General features: G+C 43.9%; 2 protein-coding genes across 5 annotated transcripts in view; one reads left to right on the top strand and one right to left on the bottom strand.

The window, feature by feature from the left end:
- The first annotated feature begins 3,028 nt into the window (after positions 1 to 3,028).
- Positions 3,029 to 6,445, top strand: LOC129356342 (zinc finger protein OZF-like). Of its 2 annotated transcripts, XM_055025932.1 has the most exons (3): positions 3,290 to 3,344; positions 4,476 to 4,872; positions 4,977 to 6,445. In XM_055025932.1, the coding sequence occupies exons 2-3, from the start codon at positions 4,848 to 4,850 to the stop codon at positions 6,308 to 6,310; spliced, it is 1,359 nt and encodes a 452-aa protein (XP_054881907.1). In that variant the 5' UTR covers positions 3,290 to 3,344; positions 4,476 to 4,847; the 3' UTR covers positions 6,311 to 6,445. The 2 variants fall into 2 exon arrangements, with proteins under 2 accessions (XP_054881906.1, XP_054881907.1); XM_055025931.1 differs by lacking the exon at positions 4,476 to 4,872 and having other exon boundaries at positions 3,029 to 3,344.
- Positions 6,446 to 7,492: 1,047 nt separating this feature from the next.
- Positions 7,493 to 15,923, bottom strand: part of si:cabz01090165.1 (uncharacterized protein LOC100333421 homolog) — a 100,750-nt gene continuing 92,319 nt past the window's right edge. For all 3 annotated transcript variants that reach the window (XM_055025926.1, XM_055025928.1, XM_055025927.1), the window contains 3 exons: positions 14,644 to 14,863; positions 14,352 to 14,573; positions 7,493 to 8,125 (listed from right to left, as the gene is read on the bottom strand). In XM_055025926.1, the coding sequence (XP_054881901.1) occupies positions 14,467 to 14,573; positions 14,644 to 14,863 (327 nt within the window). In that variant the 3' untranslated portion in view covers positions 7,493 to 8,125; positions 14,352 to 14,466. The remainder of the gene's footprint in view (positions 8,126 to 14,351; positions 14,574 to 14,643; positions 14,864 to 15,923) is intronic.

The raw sequence follows: 15,923 nt of genomic DNA, 5'->3' as shown, positions 1-15,923 counted from the left end.
AAGACCTTATGGATGTGACGTTTGTGGACGAAGATTTTTTCAGAAGTCTGCTTTAAATGGTCACATGACAATCCACAGACGAGATAAACCATTTGGTTGTGATGTATGTGGTCGAAGATTTACTGCAAAACCTGCCTTAAAAAATCACATGAGGATCCACACTGGAGGAGAAACTGCTTAGGGAACAATAAATGCTTATTTATTCAAGAATGGGCTCTCTGGGTACTCCCACCGTCTAAAAAACATGAATTGGTCTCTAAACTGCCTTTATGTGAGTCCACACTTTATGTTCTTTGTATAGACACCAACGGACAGGCACGTGAAAAGTCACACAAGAGGAAAACCATGTAGCTGTAAAAAAATGAGTCAAAAAGTCAGCTTTAAACCGACATGACGATCCACACGGGGGGAACCATTCGGCTGTAATGTTTGTGGAAGAAGATTTAATGACGAGTTCAATTCAATGAGAATCAACACAGGAGACAAACCATACAGTCGTGACATTTGTGAGCATAAATTTTGATTCAAGTCCAATTTAAACTGACATGTAGAAAGCCATGCAGTAAACGAAGAGAATCATCTGGTTCTACTTCTTCTGGTTCTACATCATCTGGTTCTACATAATCTGGTTCTACATCGTCTGGTTCTACATCATCTGGTTCTACATAATCTGGTTCTACATCGTCTGGTTCTACTTCTTCTGGTTCTACCCAGGACTGGGTCAGAGTTCAGGTGAGGATCAGCAGCTTTCCTTCCACAGGTGGAGCGTTGCAGCTTTCCATTAAGCTCCACCTGAAGTGAAGCAGAATGATCCGAAGGCATCGACTGAAAAACATTCATTGTGAATAAATGATTTGGTGTAAATAAAAGTAGGAAAGTATGAAATGTTGTAACAGCTTTCTTTAGAATTATTTTCCCTAAATGAGAATTATAAAATAAAACCTTGACTCAGAAAAGACATCAGTGGCTCATCAAACAGATTCTGCAATAAAAATACAGAAAAGCAGCACTAAGCATTTTACATCCAGTGGTAAAAAATCGTTTCCATTTCTTCAAGCATCTTATTGAACCTCAAAGCTTTCAGAGGACTTTGAGGTCGATGGTGGCAGTTTGTTGGTTCCATTCCCAGCGCACAGCAGCCTGGCCTCTACAGACGGGAAGCTTGGCGGGTGAACGTGTGAACCGGTGACCGGTGGACGGGTGAACGTGTGAACCGGTGGACGGGTGAACGTGTGAACCGGTGGACGGGTGAACGTGTGAACCGGTGGACGGGTGAACGTGTGAACCGGTGGACGGGTGAACGTGTGAACCGGTGAACGTGTGAACCGGTGGACGGGTGAACGTGTGAACCGGTGGACGGGTGAACTTACCGCAGATGGCTCCTCTGGACTCAGACCTGCTGCAGCAGAAGGAGAATAAGTTGTAACAATCACTAAGTTTGTTCCAAAAAATAAAGTGAATTCTTAGAACAGTTTTCATTACGTGACTGTTGATCCGAAGTTTCCCCTGGTTTTTGGGCAGCGTCATGCTGGGTTGAGACCAGTATAAGAAGGGAGGCGGGAGGTTTGGCTTTACCAGCGTTTGGAACAAGAAGAAGAGAAAGAAAAGACAAACGGCAGTCAGACTTCACCCTGCGTCACAGATGGTGTGTTTGGAAACCAGATCGGAGCTGAGGAAATGAGGAAACAAGGAAATGAGAAAATGAGGAAACGGGGGTAGAATGACGCTCCCAGTGAAATCTGGAAAATGCTTTTCTTTCAGCACAGTTTTGGTGGCACCACTATTTTTTCTCATTATTTTTAGGGGATTTTGTCTTGAATTTTTCATTTTGGATCAGGATTGAAATGGAATATTGCAGGACTTTGTTTTTGAGGCACATTATTCTGATTAAAACGAACTGGCATTTTTGGACATTTATTTATTTTTTGTGCTGAGATAAATAGTGATTTAAATCTCACCTTTTATTATTTTTGAGGATATTTGGTTCCTGATATGTTATTGGTCAAAATAACTTATTTCTTAGTAATGTAGTTTTTGAATAAGTCATTGTTGCCAAAAATAAACAAATTCCATATAAAGAGGTTGAATATTTTATTCTCTAATTAAACCACTTGCTGTAACATATTTCACCTGATTCCTGAGACAAAACTTTCTTGATGAAATTAGTTCTGCTTTAAGTCCAGTTGAATTTTACACTGAACTGTGTTCTCTGTGTTTCTAACTGGTCTGCCTGTGGTTGTAGAGCTGGAGGAGGAAGTGAAGGACGCCGTTCAGTCCGTGTTGGTCACACTCCAAACATTGAGCCAACATGGACAGTCGCCTCGTTCGGCTCTTCTCTCACTGCAGAGGATGAAGGTTGTTTGCAGTGCAGGTAATATCTGGGAAGGTTCTTAGCATCAAACTGGCGCTTTACAAATGTCGCGGGCAAACATTGGCAATTGGGTAAAATTTAAAACCTCCACACAGGAAGCAGTCATCCCTGAACAGCTGAGAGCCCAGAGTCTGTGAACGCAGCAAAATGTTCAGAGGTCGAAAAGGCAAAACTGAAACAGGTTTTATGATGACTGCTTCAGAACATGGACTTGGTTCTGACTAACCCGGTGGTCTGCTGAGAGTCATTCCCAGGTGGACGGTCTTCCAGATGGAGGGTCTTCCATCTGGAAGGTTAAAGGTACTTGACCATTAACCTCGTGGTTAGAAAATTCTCCATATATCAGAAGCTAAAAGAGCCAAACCTTTGCCAGGTTGTTTAAAGGGTCACTACTCAGAGTGAAAATAAACGTTTGTTACTGAAAAACAGAAACGTTTTATTAATTATCTGTCTCTTGTTTCTGATATTTAAACTTAAAGCTATTTGTGAAGAGTGAACTGTAGAGCTTTTAAAACTGCTTAAGCTGCTCCTAATCTTCACTAAATTATACATCGAGCGCATTTCCCTCCCAATATGGCGGACATGTTGACGTCTATCTGATGTCCTGTGGGCGGGACTTCCGGGTGTTTCGTTTCCCGGAGGCTCGCATGAACCCCAGTGCGCAGACTCGTGACTGTTCAGTTAGCAGAGCTAGTTGCAGCGCCGTCCTTCGTGTTTTGTCGGGTTTTTGTCCGCGGAGCCGCAGCGGGAGAGTTAATGAAGCTGTAAGGTGGAAACAGCAGCAGTTGGTGAACTCTGGGAAGAAGAGAAACGGTTTGAGGCTCCGCTGGAACCGCTCAGTAACTGTTAAAGGAAAGTTTGGAGAGAGAAAAGCTAGCAGAGATGTGGAGACAGCAGGTCCAACAGCGACTGGACGCAGCGGAGCAGCAGAGACACGAAATCCTGGAAGCTGCTTTCAGCCCCGAACATCCCGGTTGGTGCCTTTACTTTCCCATTATCAGCTGTGGACTGGGCGGACTGGGTGGACTGGTCTAGTCAGGGACCGTGTCTGGAAAGCTCGGACTCTCCTGCTGCTGTTCAGCAGCTGCTAGCTGGACAGCAGCCGAGAGCCGCATGAGCGTCCGAGCAGCAGGTCAACGGAGCCGCCATGTTGCGAGTGGCATTTCTGTTTACGTGAACACATTAGCATGACCGCTGGGGGGCGCCGTTGTTCACGGTACTCCAACAAGTCACTTTTTCCGCATTATCTAAACACAATAATAATAACTCCCAAACTCTAGTAAATTGGTCTCCAAATTAAATCTTAAAACCTAAATTAGATATTTATCTTTTAGATTTGCGGATCAGTTTTGAATCTTGAGATTTTTAAAAAGTTGTATACGTTTGTATTTTTTATGAGTAAAGTTTGAACGTAATTAAAACACATTTCAGCATTTTAAAGGGGCATTATGTAAAATCCACTATTTTGAGCTGCTCTGTTATTCCCCCATCAAAAACAAATATGGAGTGTTACCTTGAGAAATCCTTTACTCTCCATAGAAACCATTCAGTTCAACACGCTGAGGCTGGAGATCAGCTACATGATCCCGAGTTATTTTCTGTTTCTCTTTTAAGTTCTTGCAAAGAGTTTTAATCAAACATTTCTGATCATTTAGAGTAAAGAAGAGCTAATGGTAGCAGTTGACTCAATTCAGACCACTAACAGTTTTTAGGTGCACAATATTTTCTACTGAATCATATTAAACGTGATCGTTTTACTGGAACATTGTGTTTAATTCTCTGTCCATGAAGGAAGGATTGTTTTAACGATGAAGAATCTAGTAAACAAAGTTATCGATCTGAAGCAGACAGGATGGGTAAACACTTTGAAACATCTCAAGATGATATTAATGAAATGACAAAATCTACATTATACTTGCAAATCTTTTCAGGACTGAAATCTTAATAAAATTTCAAGGTCAGTCTTTTTGGACATTCAAGTCATTTTTCGTGTTGGGAATTGTTTCAGGCTTGTTCTCGTGCAGCGTTACGGTAGATGATCATCGGTCGTTGATCGCAGCATAGAAACATTTTCTACATGCAATGAGCTTTTTCACTGTTTCAGCTGGAAGCGGATCAGAACCAGTCGTCAGTGCATTTCCCTCCAGGCGGCTGAACGGAGCTCCCCCTGCAGTAGCAGTGTTTCTCCAGCAGGGGGTTTGGACTTTAGGATGCAGACCAGAACCACAGGATGTGCCAAGATCCATGAGCAGCTGGGTCACATTGGCTCTATCAAAATATCTGTCTTACACGTTCTGTTAATCATTTAAGGTTTTCTTTCTCAGCTGGAGTTCAGAGGTCAGTAAGTGTCCAAATTGTTTCTTGTTGTTTATGTAAAATCCTGTTTGAATATTGTCTTTTTATCTTCAGGGACACTTCTCTGATCTCTCTGCGTAATAAATACGTTGTTTCTGTTAGCCGGCCTGGATTCTGAAGGATGGAGGCCGCAGAAAGATCTGCAGGTTGACTTTCGGTTGATCACTGAACCTTCAGCCTGTTTTCTCGGACTGCAGCCTCCTTCACGGCTTCGTGTGAACTAATCCCAGCTCTCCCATCTTCTCTGCAGATGTTCAGCTGATGCTGCTGGTGGAGGAAGATCCTCCTGAAGACCAGAGTTCTGATGCGGAGCAGCCGGATCCAGCGGCCGTCTGCATTAAGCAGGAGCAGGAAGAGCTGTGGAGCAGCCTGGAGGAGGAGGAGGAGCTCCCTCCCTCTGGAGACGCTTTCCCTTTAAATATAGTCATTGTGAAGGGTGAGAATGACGAAGACGATGATGAAGAGGAGGAGAAACCTTTGTTCTCACATCGTCATCAAGCAGAAGATGAAGATCTTCCAAGCGGCTCTGCTGATCCGTCGAAGGGAGAAAGTGATGAAGAGGACGGTGAGGTAGCAGGGTCCAGCAGAAGGCTTGACCACAACATTCACAGAGAGGCTCTGAACTCTTCAGAGACCGAGGAGAGCGAGGAGTACGATAGATCAAAGCGTGGAGAAGCTGACCTGAAGCCCCTATCGGGTTCTGAGTCCGGAGCCGAAGACGACTGGACTCCTCCGGGAAACAAGACCCTGAGCTGCTCCGAGTGCAGCAACCAGTTCGCCAGCAAGCGCTCCCTCCAGAGACACATGACGGGTCATTCCATCATTCGCTCTCTGCACTGCAATGAGAAGCGGAAGCAGAAAGACATCAATTCACCAGGTAAAGATCAAACTGCCCTCAAATATTTTAGTTGTGACTGTGGGAAAAGTTTCACCAGGAGAACCGATCTGAAGATCCACATGAGGATCCACACCGGAGAGAAACCCTTCTGCTGCGACGTCTGTGGTCAGAGGTTCAACCAGCAGGCCCATCTGAACCAGCACACCAGAATCCACACTGGAGACAAACCCTTCTGTTGTGACGTTTGTGGGAAAAGATTCAGCCAGAAGGCACATCTAAACCGGCACACAGTGAGCCACTCAGGGGAGAAACCCTTTGAGTGCGACGTGTGTGGACAGAGGTACAGCCAACAGGCCAACCTGAACAAGCACAGGAGGAGCCACACTGGAGAGAAACCCTTCGGATGTGATCTGTGCGGACAGCGGTTCAGCCACAAGGAGTCGCACAAAATCCACATGAGGCTGCATTCAGGAGAGAAACCGTTTGGCTGTGATGTTTGTGGACAAAGGTTCAGCCACAAGGAGTCCCTGAAGATCCACATGAGGACACATACAGGGATGAAGCCGTTCGCCTGTGAAGTGTGTGGACAAAGATTTGGCTACAAGTCCAACTTAAAAATACACATGAGGCTCCACACTGGAGAGAAACCGTTTTCCTGCGATTTTTGTGGACAAAGATTCATCCAGAAAGGAAATCTGGACAAACACACAAGAGTCCATGTTGAAGGGAGGGGCGTCTTACTCTGAGCAGCAGAAAGACTACTTATGACCACAGGGGGATTTAATAGCTTGTTTTAGACGATGTTCTTAATATTTATTGTTTCTGTTAATAAAATGTCCTGCGTGTTGAATGACGGCTGGATGGTGGCGCTAATGAGCTAATTCGGCTTTGCTTTGTTCATGTCATCAATTAGCAACTGAGTGAATGTTCTGTTTGTGTTTTTTGGCACTGGTGTTCCCGAAACCCATGAACGTAACGTCTGCTACTATGGCTAGCACAACTGTTGTCAACTGGTTGCTATGCTAACGGGTGTGAGGCGAAGCAAATGCATTTAGAAACAAAATAAGTGGTTTTGAGTTGTTCACCTCTTTTTCAGCACTTTCTTCATTTATTCTTCTTCAGCAACTTTAAGAACTGACAGAAACCAAACTATAGATTTGTTTCTGGGAAGGAAACAAAGTTATCATAACAGTTTGCTCAGCTTTAATCAAAGACATTTTGTAGCAGGCGATTCAAATATCGTGACAGATTCCTGCTCACCCTGTGCTGGAGATAACTGTGCAGTAATGGTGGCTAGCAGTAGCTTTGGCTAGCGGTAGCTGTGGCTAGCGGTAGCTGTAACTAGCGGTAGCTGTGGCTAGCGGTAGCTGTGGCTAGCGGTAGCTGTGGCTAGCGGTAGCTGTAGCTAGCGGTAGCTGTAACTAGCGGTAGCTGTGGCTAGCGGTAGCTGTGGCTAGCGGTAGCTGTAGCTAGCGGTAGCTGTAACTAGCGGTAGCTGTGGCTAGCGGTAGCTGTGGCTAGCGGTAGCTGTGGCTAGCGGTAGCTGTAACTAGCGGTAGCTGTGGCTAGCGGTAGCTGTAGCTAGCGGTAGCTGTAACTAGCGGTAGCTGTGGCTAGCGGTAGCTGTGGCTAGCGGTAGCTGTGGCTAGCGGTAGCTGTAGCTAGCGGTAGCTGTGGCTAGCGGTAGCTGTAGCTAGCGGTAGCTGTGGCTAGCGGTAGCTGTAGCTAGCGGTAGCTGTAACTAGCGGTAGCTGTGGCTAGCGGTAGCTGTGGCTAGCGTCAGCAGCTAACTCGCCGTCCTGTGCAATAATGCACATCGACGTGGTCACCATGGTTACACCCAGCTGCTCCAACCCGCACCATAACTACAAATGTGTTGATGCTTTTTTTTTTTTATGCGATCATCACAACCAAAAGAAACCCAGAAATAATTTTCCAAGAAAAATACTTTTTATTTCATTATAAATCCACATATTTGTGTCTATGAAAGCATAAAATTCCCGTTTCACATGTTGCCGTGGTTTTTCTCCGTTTGTTTCGTTACGGTTAAAGTAAATTCTGGGCGTCAAACCGCTGAAGACTGTTAGGTGGATGTCACATACAAACACAGACACTGTCAGACAGCAACAGGGGAGGGAGGGGACAACGCATCATCTGCGGCCATCTTTTAAAACCACTTCATACATTCCACGCCGGTTCAGTCCGCCGGCGTTTCAGCTGCAGATCCTCCAGGTCACGTCATGGACGCTAACGTCCAGTGTGTCCGTTTGTCCCTAAAACAGAGAGAGGGAGGAGGGACGACCAAACGTCTGGAGGTCAGAGGTCGTCCTTCCATCGCTCGTTTCTCAGGCCAAGGCGTCCAGCAGGAGGTGCTGCTCCCACAGTAATCCTTTGGCATGTGACCGTATAGTGAGGAGAGGAGCAGCGGCACCAGAACTTCCTGACTGGACCGACCCGCAGTTCTGCCAGAACCTCACCGGGTCCAGAACATCAGCAGGCTGAGACCCGGACCGGCTCTGGACCGGAGGCGGTCCCAGTTCCCTTCATCACGGCCAGAACACCTGGAGGAGAGGGGCAGGGGTTAGTCTCCACAGCAACAGGACGGAAGAAGTATTCACGCCCCTAAATGTTCAGAACCTCACAGACTGCCTGTCTGTAGACTGGACTTTGACTAGACCGTTCGAACCTATGAATCGAAACATCCCATAATGTCTAGCTGCATGTTCAGGCTGGATGGTGACCTTTGACCCCAGTTTTCAGCCAAAGGAAGCCTCTGGCCGTTTGCTTCGCCTGAAGGTTCATGACTCACTAGTGCCACCTGCTGCTGAAACGGCCTCATCATACTCCAACCTGAATCTGGTTCCCCGCGGGGGGTTGAGCCGGACTCCCCGCGGGGGGGGGGGGGGGTGAGCCAGCCGCTTCCTGTTTCGTCTTTCTCTCAGGTTTCTAATTGGTGCTGATCCATGGACTTCAACAGCTTCAAGTCGGTTTCTGCTGTGGACTGAATGCCTGCCAGCAGGGGGCGCACCGCCAACATCAGATTATTAAGAATCAAAAAGAAAATGTTCAGTTTCACAACCAAAGAAAAGATCTGAAATTCTGCAGTTCCTGTCCATCACCAGCAGGGGTCACCATAGAACAAGACCTCAATTTCTGATGGGAAATCAGACTGAGTGCAACGTTCATTCACCAACACGTCCTGCTGAGGTCATGAGGCGGATGGGGTCAGAGGTCAACTGTTTGTCTGAACACAGAGGTCAAGAGCACAGGAAGTGGATGAATTGACTGTTTCCTCTTCCTCCTCCTGCTGGCGTTTTATTCCTCCGTCTCCGACTCATCTGGACGTTTGTCTGGTTGCTTCTCTGCAGTCCATCAGCCTTCCTCCTCCTCCTCCTCCTCCTCTTCTGTCCGTCTCTCTCCTCACGTCCAGAGATTAAATGGCTTTTATTTTAGTTGTGGCTTTTCTGAGCCAGCTGCTGGGAAGGGATAGATGTGAGAAGCACCAGCCTTGGATTAGACCATTCCCTTTCTGCAGGAGCCAGATGTAAAGCAAAGAAGATGCGCCGTTTCTCTGTGCCACGGCTCCAGCAGGGGGGCTGCGTGATTAATGTGAGTTTTGTACGGAATAGAAGCAGCAGCCGACTGTTTAACTGCAGAGTCAAACGAACACCAGAGCTAGTGCTAGCTAACTGTCCGGAAGTTGGCCTGCGCCTGAAGTTCACCTGAATGCTTCATCTGAGCTGAACTGATTCATTACAAAGAACTGATTCATTACAAAGAACTGATTCAGTATGAAGAACTGATTCAGTATTGAGAACTGATTCAGTATGAAGAACTGATTCATTACAAAGAACTGATTCAGTATGAAGAACTGATTCATTACAAAGAACTGATTCAGTATGAAGAACTGATTCAGTATGAAGAACTGATTCATTACAAAGAACTGATTCATTACGAAGAACTGATTCAGTACAAAGAACTGATTCAGTATGAAGAACTGATTCATTACAAAGAACTGATTCAGTATGAAGAACTGATTCATTACAAAGAAGTGATTCAGTATGAAGAACTGATTCAGTATGAAGAACTGATTCAGTATGAAGAACTGATTCATTACAAAGAACTGATTCATTACAAAGAACTGATTCATTACGAAGAACTGATTCAGTATGAAGAACTGATTCAGTATGAAGAACTGATTCATTACAAAGAACTGATTCAGTATGAAGAACTGATTCAGTATTGAGAACTGATTCAATACGAAGAACTGATTCATTACAAAGAACTGATTCAGTATGAAGAACTGATTCATTACAAAGAACTGATTCAGTATGAAGAACTGATTCATTACAAAGAACTGATTCATTATGAAGAACTGATTCAGTACAAAGAACTGATTCAGTATGAAGAACTGATTCATTACAAAGAACTGATTCATTACAAAGAACTGATTCATTACAAAGAACTGATTCATTACAAAGAACTGATTCAGTATGAAGAACTGATTCAATACGAAGAACTCATTTAGTATGAAGAACTGATTCAGTATGAAGAACTGATTCATTACAAAGAACTGATTCATTACAAAGAACTGATTCAGTATGAAGAACTGATTCATTACAAAGAACTGATTCAGTATGAAGAACTGATTCATTACAAAGAACTGATTCATTATGAAGAACTGATTCAGTACGAAGAACTGATTCAGTATGAAGAACTGATTCATTACAAAGAACTGATTCATTACAAAGAACTGATTCATTACAAAGAACTGATTCAGTATGAAGAACTGATTCAATACGAAGAACTCATTTAGTATGAAGAACTGATTCAGTATGAAGAACTGATTCATTACAAAGAACTGATTCATTACAAAGAACTGATTCAGTATGAAGAACTGATTCATTACAAAGAACTGATTCAGTATGAAGAACTGATTCATTACAAAGAACTGATTCAGTATGAATAACTGATTCATTACAAAGAACTGATTCATTACGAAGAACTGATTCAGTATAAAGAACTGATTCATTACAAAGAACTGATTCTGTATGAAGAACTGATTCATTACAAAGAACTGATTCAGTATGAAGAACTGATTCATTACAAAGAACTGATTCAGTATGAAGAACTGATTCATTACAAAGAACTGATTCAGTATGAAGAACTGATTCATTACAAAGAACTGATTCATTACAAAGAACTGATTCATTACAAAGAACTGATTCAGTATGAAGAACTGATTCATTACAAAGAACTGATTCAGTATGAAGAACTGATTCATTACAAAGAACTGATTCAGTATGAAGAACTGATTCATTACAAAGAACTGATTCATTACAAAGAACTGATTCAGTATGAATAACTGATTCATTACAAAGAACTGATTCATTACAAAGAACTGATTCAGTATGAAGAACTGATTCATTACAAAGAACTGATTCAGTATGAAGAACTGATTCATTGCAAAGAACTGATTCAGTATGAAGAACTGATTCAATACGAAGAACTGATTCATTACAAAGAACTGATTCAGTATGAAGAACTGATTCATTACAAAGAATTGATTCAGTATGAAGAACTGATTCATTACAAAGAAGTGATTCAGTATGAAGAACTGATTCATTACAAAGAAGTGATTCAGTATGAAGAACTGATTCATTACAAAGAACTGATTCAGTATGAAGAACTGATTCAGTACGAAGAACTGATTCATTACAAAGAACTGATTCATTACAAAGAACTGATTTAGTATGAAGAACTGATTCAGTATGAAGAACTGATTCATTACAAAGAACTGATTCATTACAAAGAACTGATTCAGTATGAAGAACTGATTCATTACAAAGAACTGATTCAGTATGAAGAACTGATTCAATACGAAGAACTGATTTAGTATGAAGAACTGATTCAGTATGAAGAACTGATTCATTACAAAGAACTGATTCAGTATGAAGAACTGATTCATTACAAAGAACTGATTCAGTATGAAGAACTGATTCAGTACGAAGAACTGATTCAATTTGAAGAACTGATTCATTACGAAGAACTGATTCATTACAAAGAACTGATTCAGTATGAAGAACTGATTCATTACAAAGAACTGATTCAGTATGAAGAACTGATTCATTACAAAGAACTGATTCATTATGAAGAACTGATTCAGTACGAAGAACTGATTCATTACAAAGAACTGATTCATTACAAAGAACTGATTCAGTATGAAGAACTGATTCAATACGAAGAACTGATTTAGTATGAAGAACTGATTCAGTATGAAGAACTGATTCAATACAAAGAACTGATTCATTACAAAGAACTGATTCAGTATGAAGAACTGATTCAATACAAAGAACTGATTCAGTACAAAGAATTGAAGATTTTCTTAGTTTTAATGATCAGCTTAGTGTGTGAAAGCTTTTTTTTCCACATTTAAAAATCAGATGACTGAAACTATTTGTTTATCAACCTGATTCAGTACAAAGAACCGATTCATTATGAAGAACTGATTCATTATGAAGAACTGATTCATTATGAAGAACTGATTAATTAAGAAGAACTGATTCATTAAGAAGAACCAATTCAGCATGAAGAACTGATTCATTAAGAACTGATTCAGTAGAAAGAACTGCTTCATTATGAAGAAGTGATTCAGTACAAAGAACTGATTCATTAAGAACTGATTCAGTAGAAAGAACTGCTTCATTATGAAGAAGTGATTCAGTACAAAGAACTGATTCATTATGAAGAAGTGATTCAGTACAAAGAACTGATTCATTATGAAAAACTGTTCTGGATCTGAACCGCTCAGAAGCGGTTGGACCTCCCGCCCACTTGAGTCTCTCCACACAGGCTGAGTCAGAGTTCATGGGTGCAGACAGCGAGTCTGCACACTGCAGCATGACATCACTGTAGATATTATTATTTATATTATTAGAACCAATCCTGGAATACTTTGGTGATGACCAACATCTGGCTGAGCTCCACGCTCCAACTCCCATGATGCACTGCCTCCATCCCGACCTGCAGTAACTTTGCAGAGTGTTTATACTGCCCCCACATGGTGGCACCATGTGCTGCATCTCAGCGTCACCATCAGGATCAGAAGCGGTTTTGTCTGAAGAACTGATCCAATCCAATCCTCCAACAGGAAAACAGCAAGTTACAACCAGAACCAACCATCTGGTGTTGGACTGGACCCACACTGATCTGGTTCTGGGTCTCATCCTCCCTCTGTGGAAGAGTTTCAGCAGCTGACATTGAGGATCTGCTTCTCTCCCATGCAGTGGGATGTTCTAACCTGATCTATAAATAATAATAATCAAACGTTTGTCATTGAACTGAATTGTGACTCTGAGGATTTTGCTGCGTCTCTGGTTTGATTTCAGATGTTGCTCCAGAGGAAGCGTCTCAATGTTTCATCTCTTTATTTATATTTCTGGAAAAGTTCCTCCTCCTGCTCAGACATCCCATTGTTGTTCTCTCCTCACACCTGAGAGCAGCCTGAGCTCAGCGACGCACGAACTAAGAGGCCGCTTCTCTTTTCTTCTCCCCGGATACATCGGGATAAAAATAAAATTTGCAGCGCAGCGACCGGCCACCGGGTGTCACTGCGGCTCCGCGAGAGGAATCCGGCCAGGACCGACCCGGCCTGATGATCCATCAGACTGCAGGAACCGCCAGCTGCCCTGACCTCTGTGACCTCTCTGCATGAATTCCTTCATTCTGACACAAACATCCAGTTTGCTGCTAAACATGTAGAACCTGAAGTTCTGGCCATCCGACGGACTGAGCCGTAAATGAGGAGCAGCTCATTATTTATTGAATGAAGAAGGAAAAGCAGAAGTTTCCACCAGCAGCTGAAAACATCAGCAACGAGCCACAAACCTCACTGAGGTCAGAGTGCAGCGCTCAGATCCTCCGGGTTCTTTTTCGTGCTCTTGATTTTTCTTACTTGCTTTGAAACTGAAAGTTGATCATTTCAATGAGGAAGAGCTGCTGTGACACCAACCAACCAGAAGGAGGCGCCTGGTGTCATTCTGGCTGGATCAGGGTTCCGGTCTGTTCCTGTATATCAGAGGAAACTGACAGACAAGCTGGAGAGTGAAGGAAAATCTGTTGAAGGATTTCTCTCTCTCTCAACCTGAAGCTTCGTCATGTTTTCAGTTTGTTCACAACATTTTCACTACTGAACCAATAAAACACAATCTGGTGGCAGGAGGTGATAAAATGTCACCAAGTAATTAACACAGATCTATCACATAGAATGGTCTAGCCCAGCAGCTCTATGCATGATGTTCTGTTATCCAACTGCTGGGACAAAACAAACGTTTCTATGTTTTACAGATCATGTAAACTGATCACATTTTAGCATTTTTACAAACTTGGAGAACATTTAACGACCTTAGCTTCCCCTCCACGTTGTTTTCTGGATAAATTCCCATTAGTTTGCTACTGAAAGTTTATTAAACAGTGAAGAAAATTAGTGTCACAATTTATTTAGAAAAATTCCTTTATGGGAAGCTAAGAGCGCTAAATGTTTCTTACAGTTAGCAACAATGCTTCATATTAGCTCCCATATTAGCTGCCAGCAATGCTTTTAATATTAAGCAGCATGAAAGGTTTATTATGGGATGTCCCTCAGGTTCTGGTGAAGTCACTTCCTGTGAAACAGGAAGTTGTTCTCTCCACTGTCCTTGACTGGATGCCATCAGCTGAGTAAATTGACTGATCAGAATGAAACCCTTCAAATTAAATGTTTCGCTCGGTGTCGTGAGCAGGACTCACCGCTGAGCGCCGCTGCTCCTCACAGAAAGTCCAGTTTGACTCCAGGATGGAGCAGAAAAAGAAACGCAGTGAAACAAACAGAAAGGGGAGTCGGCGCGGAGCGTCCGGCTTCCTGTTATTGGGACACGGCGTCCTCGTCAAGACTCGGGTTCAGGTCCACCACGGTCGTCCCTCTGAGAGAAGCTCCTCCCTCTGCGGCCGGCGCGCAGCTTTTATTAGCGCCTGGAAGACATCAGAACGCCGTCATCAGAACGCCGTCAGAACCGGACCGGCCGCTCGGCGGGTCGATTACCTGCACCTCCCGCGGCGGTCGGAGGCGGCGCTAGTACGCTGCTGGCTCCGCCCCCTCCGCCGCCGTTGGTCTGGGAGCAGACATTGGCGTGACGCGCCGCGGCTTTCTGCTTGTAGTGGTTGCTATGGAGCTTGTACTTCATCAGCAGGATGAAGATGAAGACGAGCACAGACGCCACGATGATCCCGCCGATGATGATGATCATGGTGCCGCCCAGGAACTGGAGAACAGACAGGAAGTTACACGCTAAGATGGAGGAAAGCTGCTGCTATGACAACAAGAAACTGTCTACAGGAGCAGGAAGTTATTGATTAAACAGGAGGACATACACTTTAATTCCACTGAAATGGACAGGGACAGGAAGTAGGACTAGTGGGACAGGAAGTAGGACTAGTGGACAGGAAGTAGGACTAGTGGGACAGGAAGTAGGACTAGTGGACAGGAGGTAGGACTAGTGGGACAGGAAGTAGGACTAGTGGGACAGGAAGTAGGACTAGTGGACAGGAAGTAGGACTAGTGGGACAGGAAGTAGGACTAGTGGACAGGAGGTAGGACTAGTGGACAGGAAGTAGGACTAGTGGACAGGAAGTAGGACTAGTGGACAGGAAGTAGGACTAGTGGGACAGGAAGTAGGACTAGTGGACAGGAAGTAGGACTAGTGGACAGGAAGTAGGACTAGTGGGACAGGAAGTAGGACTAGTGGACAGGAAGTAGGACTAGTGGGACAGGAAGTAGGACTAGTGGACAGGAGGTAGGACTAGTGGACAGGAAGTAGGACTAGTGGACAGGAAGTAGGACTAGTGGGACAGGAAGTAGGACTAGTGGACAAGAAGTAGGACTAGTGGACAGGAAGTAGGACTAGTGGACAGGAAGTAGGACTAATGGGACAGGAAGTAGGACTAGTGAACAGGAAGTAGGACTAGTGGACAGGAGGTAGGACTAGTGGACAGGAAGTAGGACTAGTGGACAGGAAGTAGGACTAGTGGACAGGAAGTAGGACTAGTGGGCAGAAAGTAGGATAGTGGGACAGGAAGTAGGACTAGTGAACATGAAGTAGGACTAGTGAACAGGAGGTAGGACTAGTGGACAGGAAGTAGGACTAGTGGGCAGGAAGTAGGACTAGTGGACAGGAAGTAGGACTACTAAACAGGAAGTAGGACTAGTGAACAGGAAGTATGACTAGTTGGCAGGAAGTAGGACTAGTGGGCAGAAAGTAGGACTAGTGGACAGGAAGTAGGACTAGTGGACAGGAAGTAGGACTAATGGGACAGGAAGTAGGA

This window comes from Poeciliopsis prolifica, unplaced genomic scaffold (genome assembly GCF_027474105.1).
Source record: "Poeciliopsis prolifica strain line A6 unplaced genomic scaffold, Auburn_PproV2 SCAFFOLD166, whole genome shotgun sequence".
Lineage (NCBI taxonomy): Eukaryota > Metazoa > Chordata > Actinopteri > Cyprinodontiformes > Poeciliidae > Poeciliopsis > Poeciliopsis prolifica.
Note: the sequence above shows the minus strand (reverse complement) of the source record. Positions and strands in the feature narration are given on the sequence as shown.

Bases quoted from the DNA above. Each gene is read 5' to 3' on its own strand.
- LOC129356342 (XM_055025931.1), top strand. From the start codon at position 3,254: ATGTGGAGACAGCAGGTCCAACAGCGACTGGACGCAGCGGAGCAGCAG. The intron at 3,345-4,976 runs GTTGGTGCCTTT...TCTTCTCTGCAG, and splicing joins TTTCAGCCCCGAACATCCCG to ATGTTCAGCTGATGCTGCTG.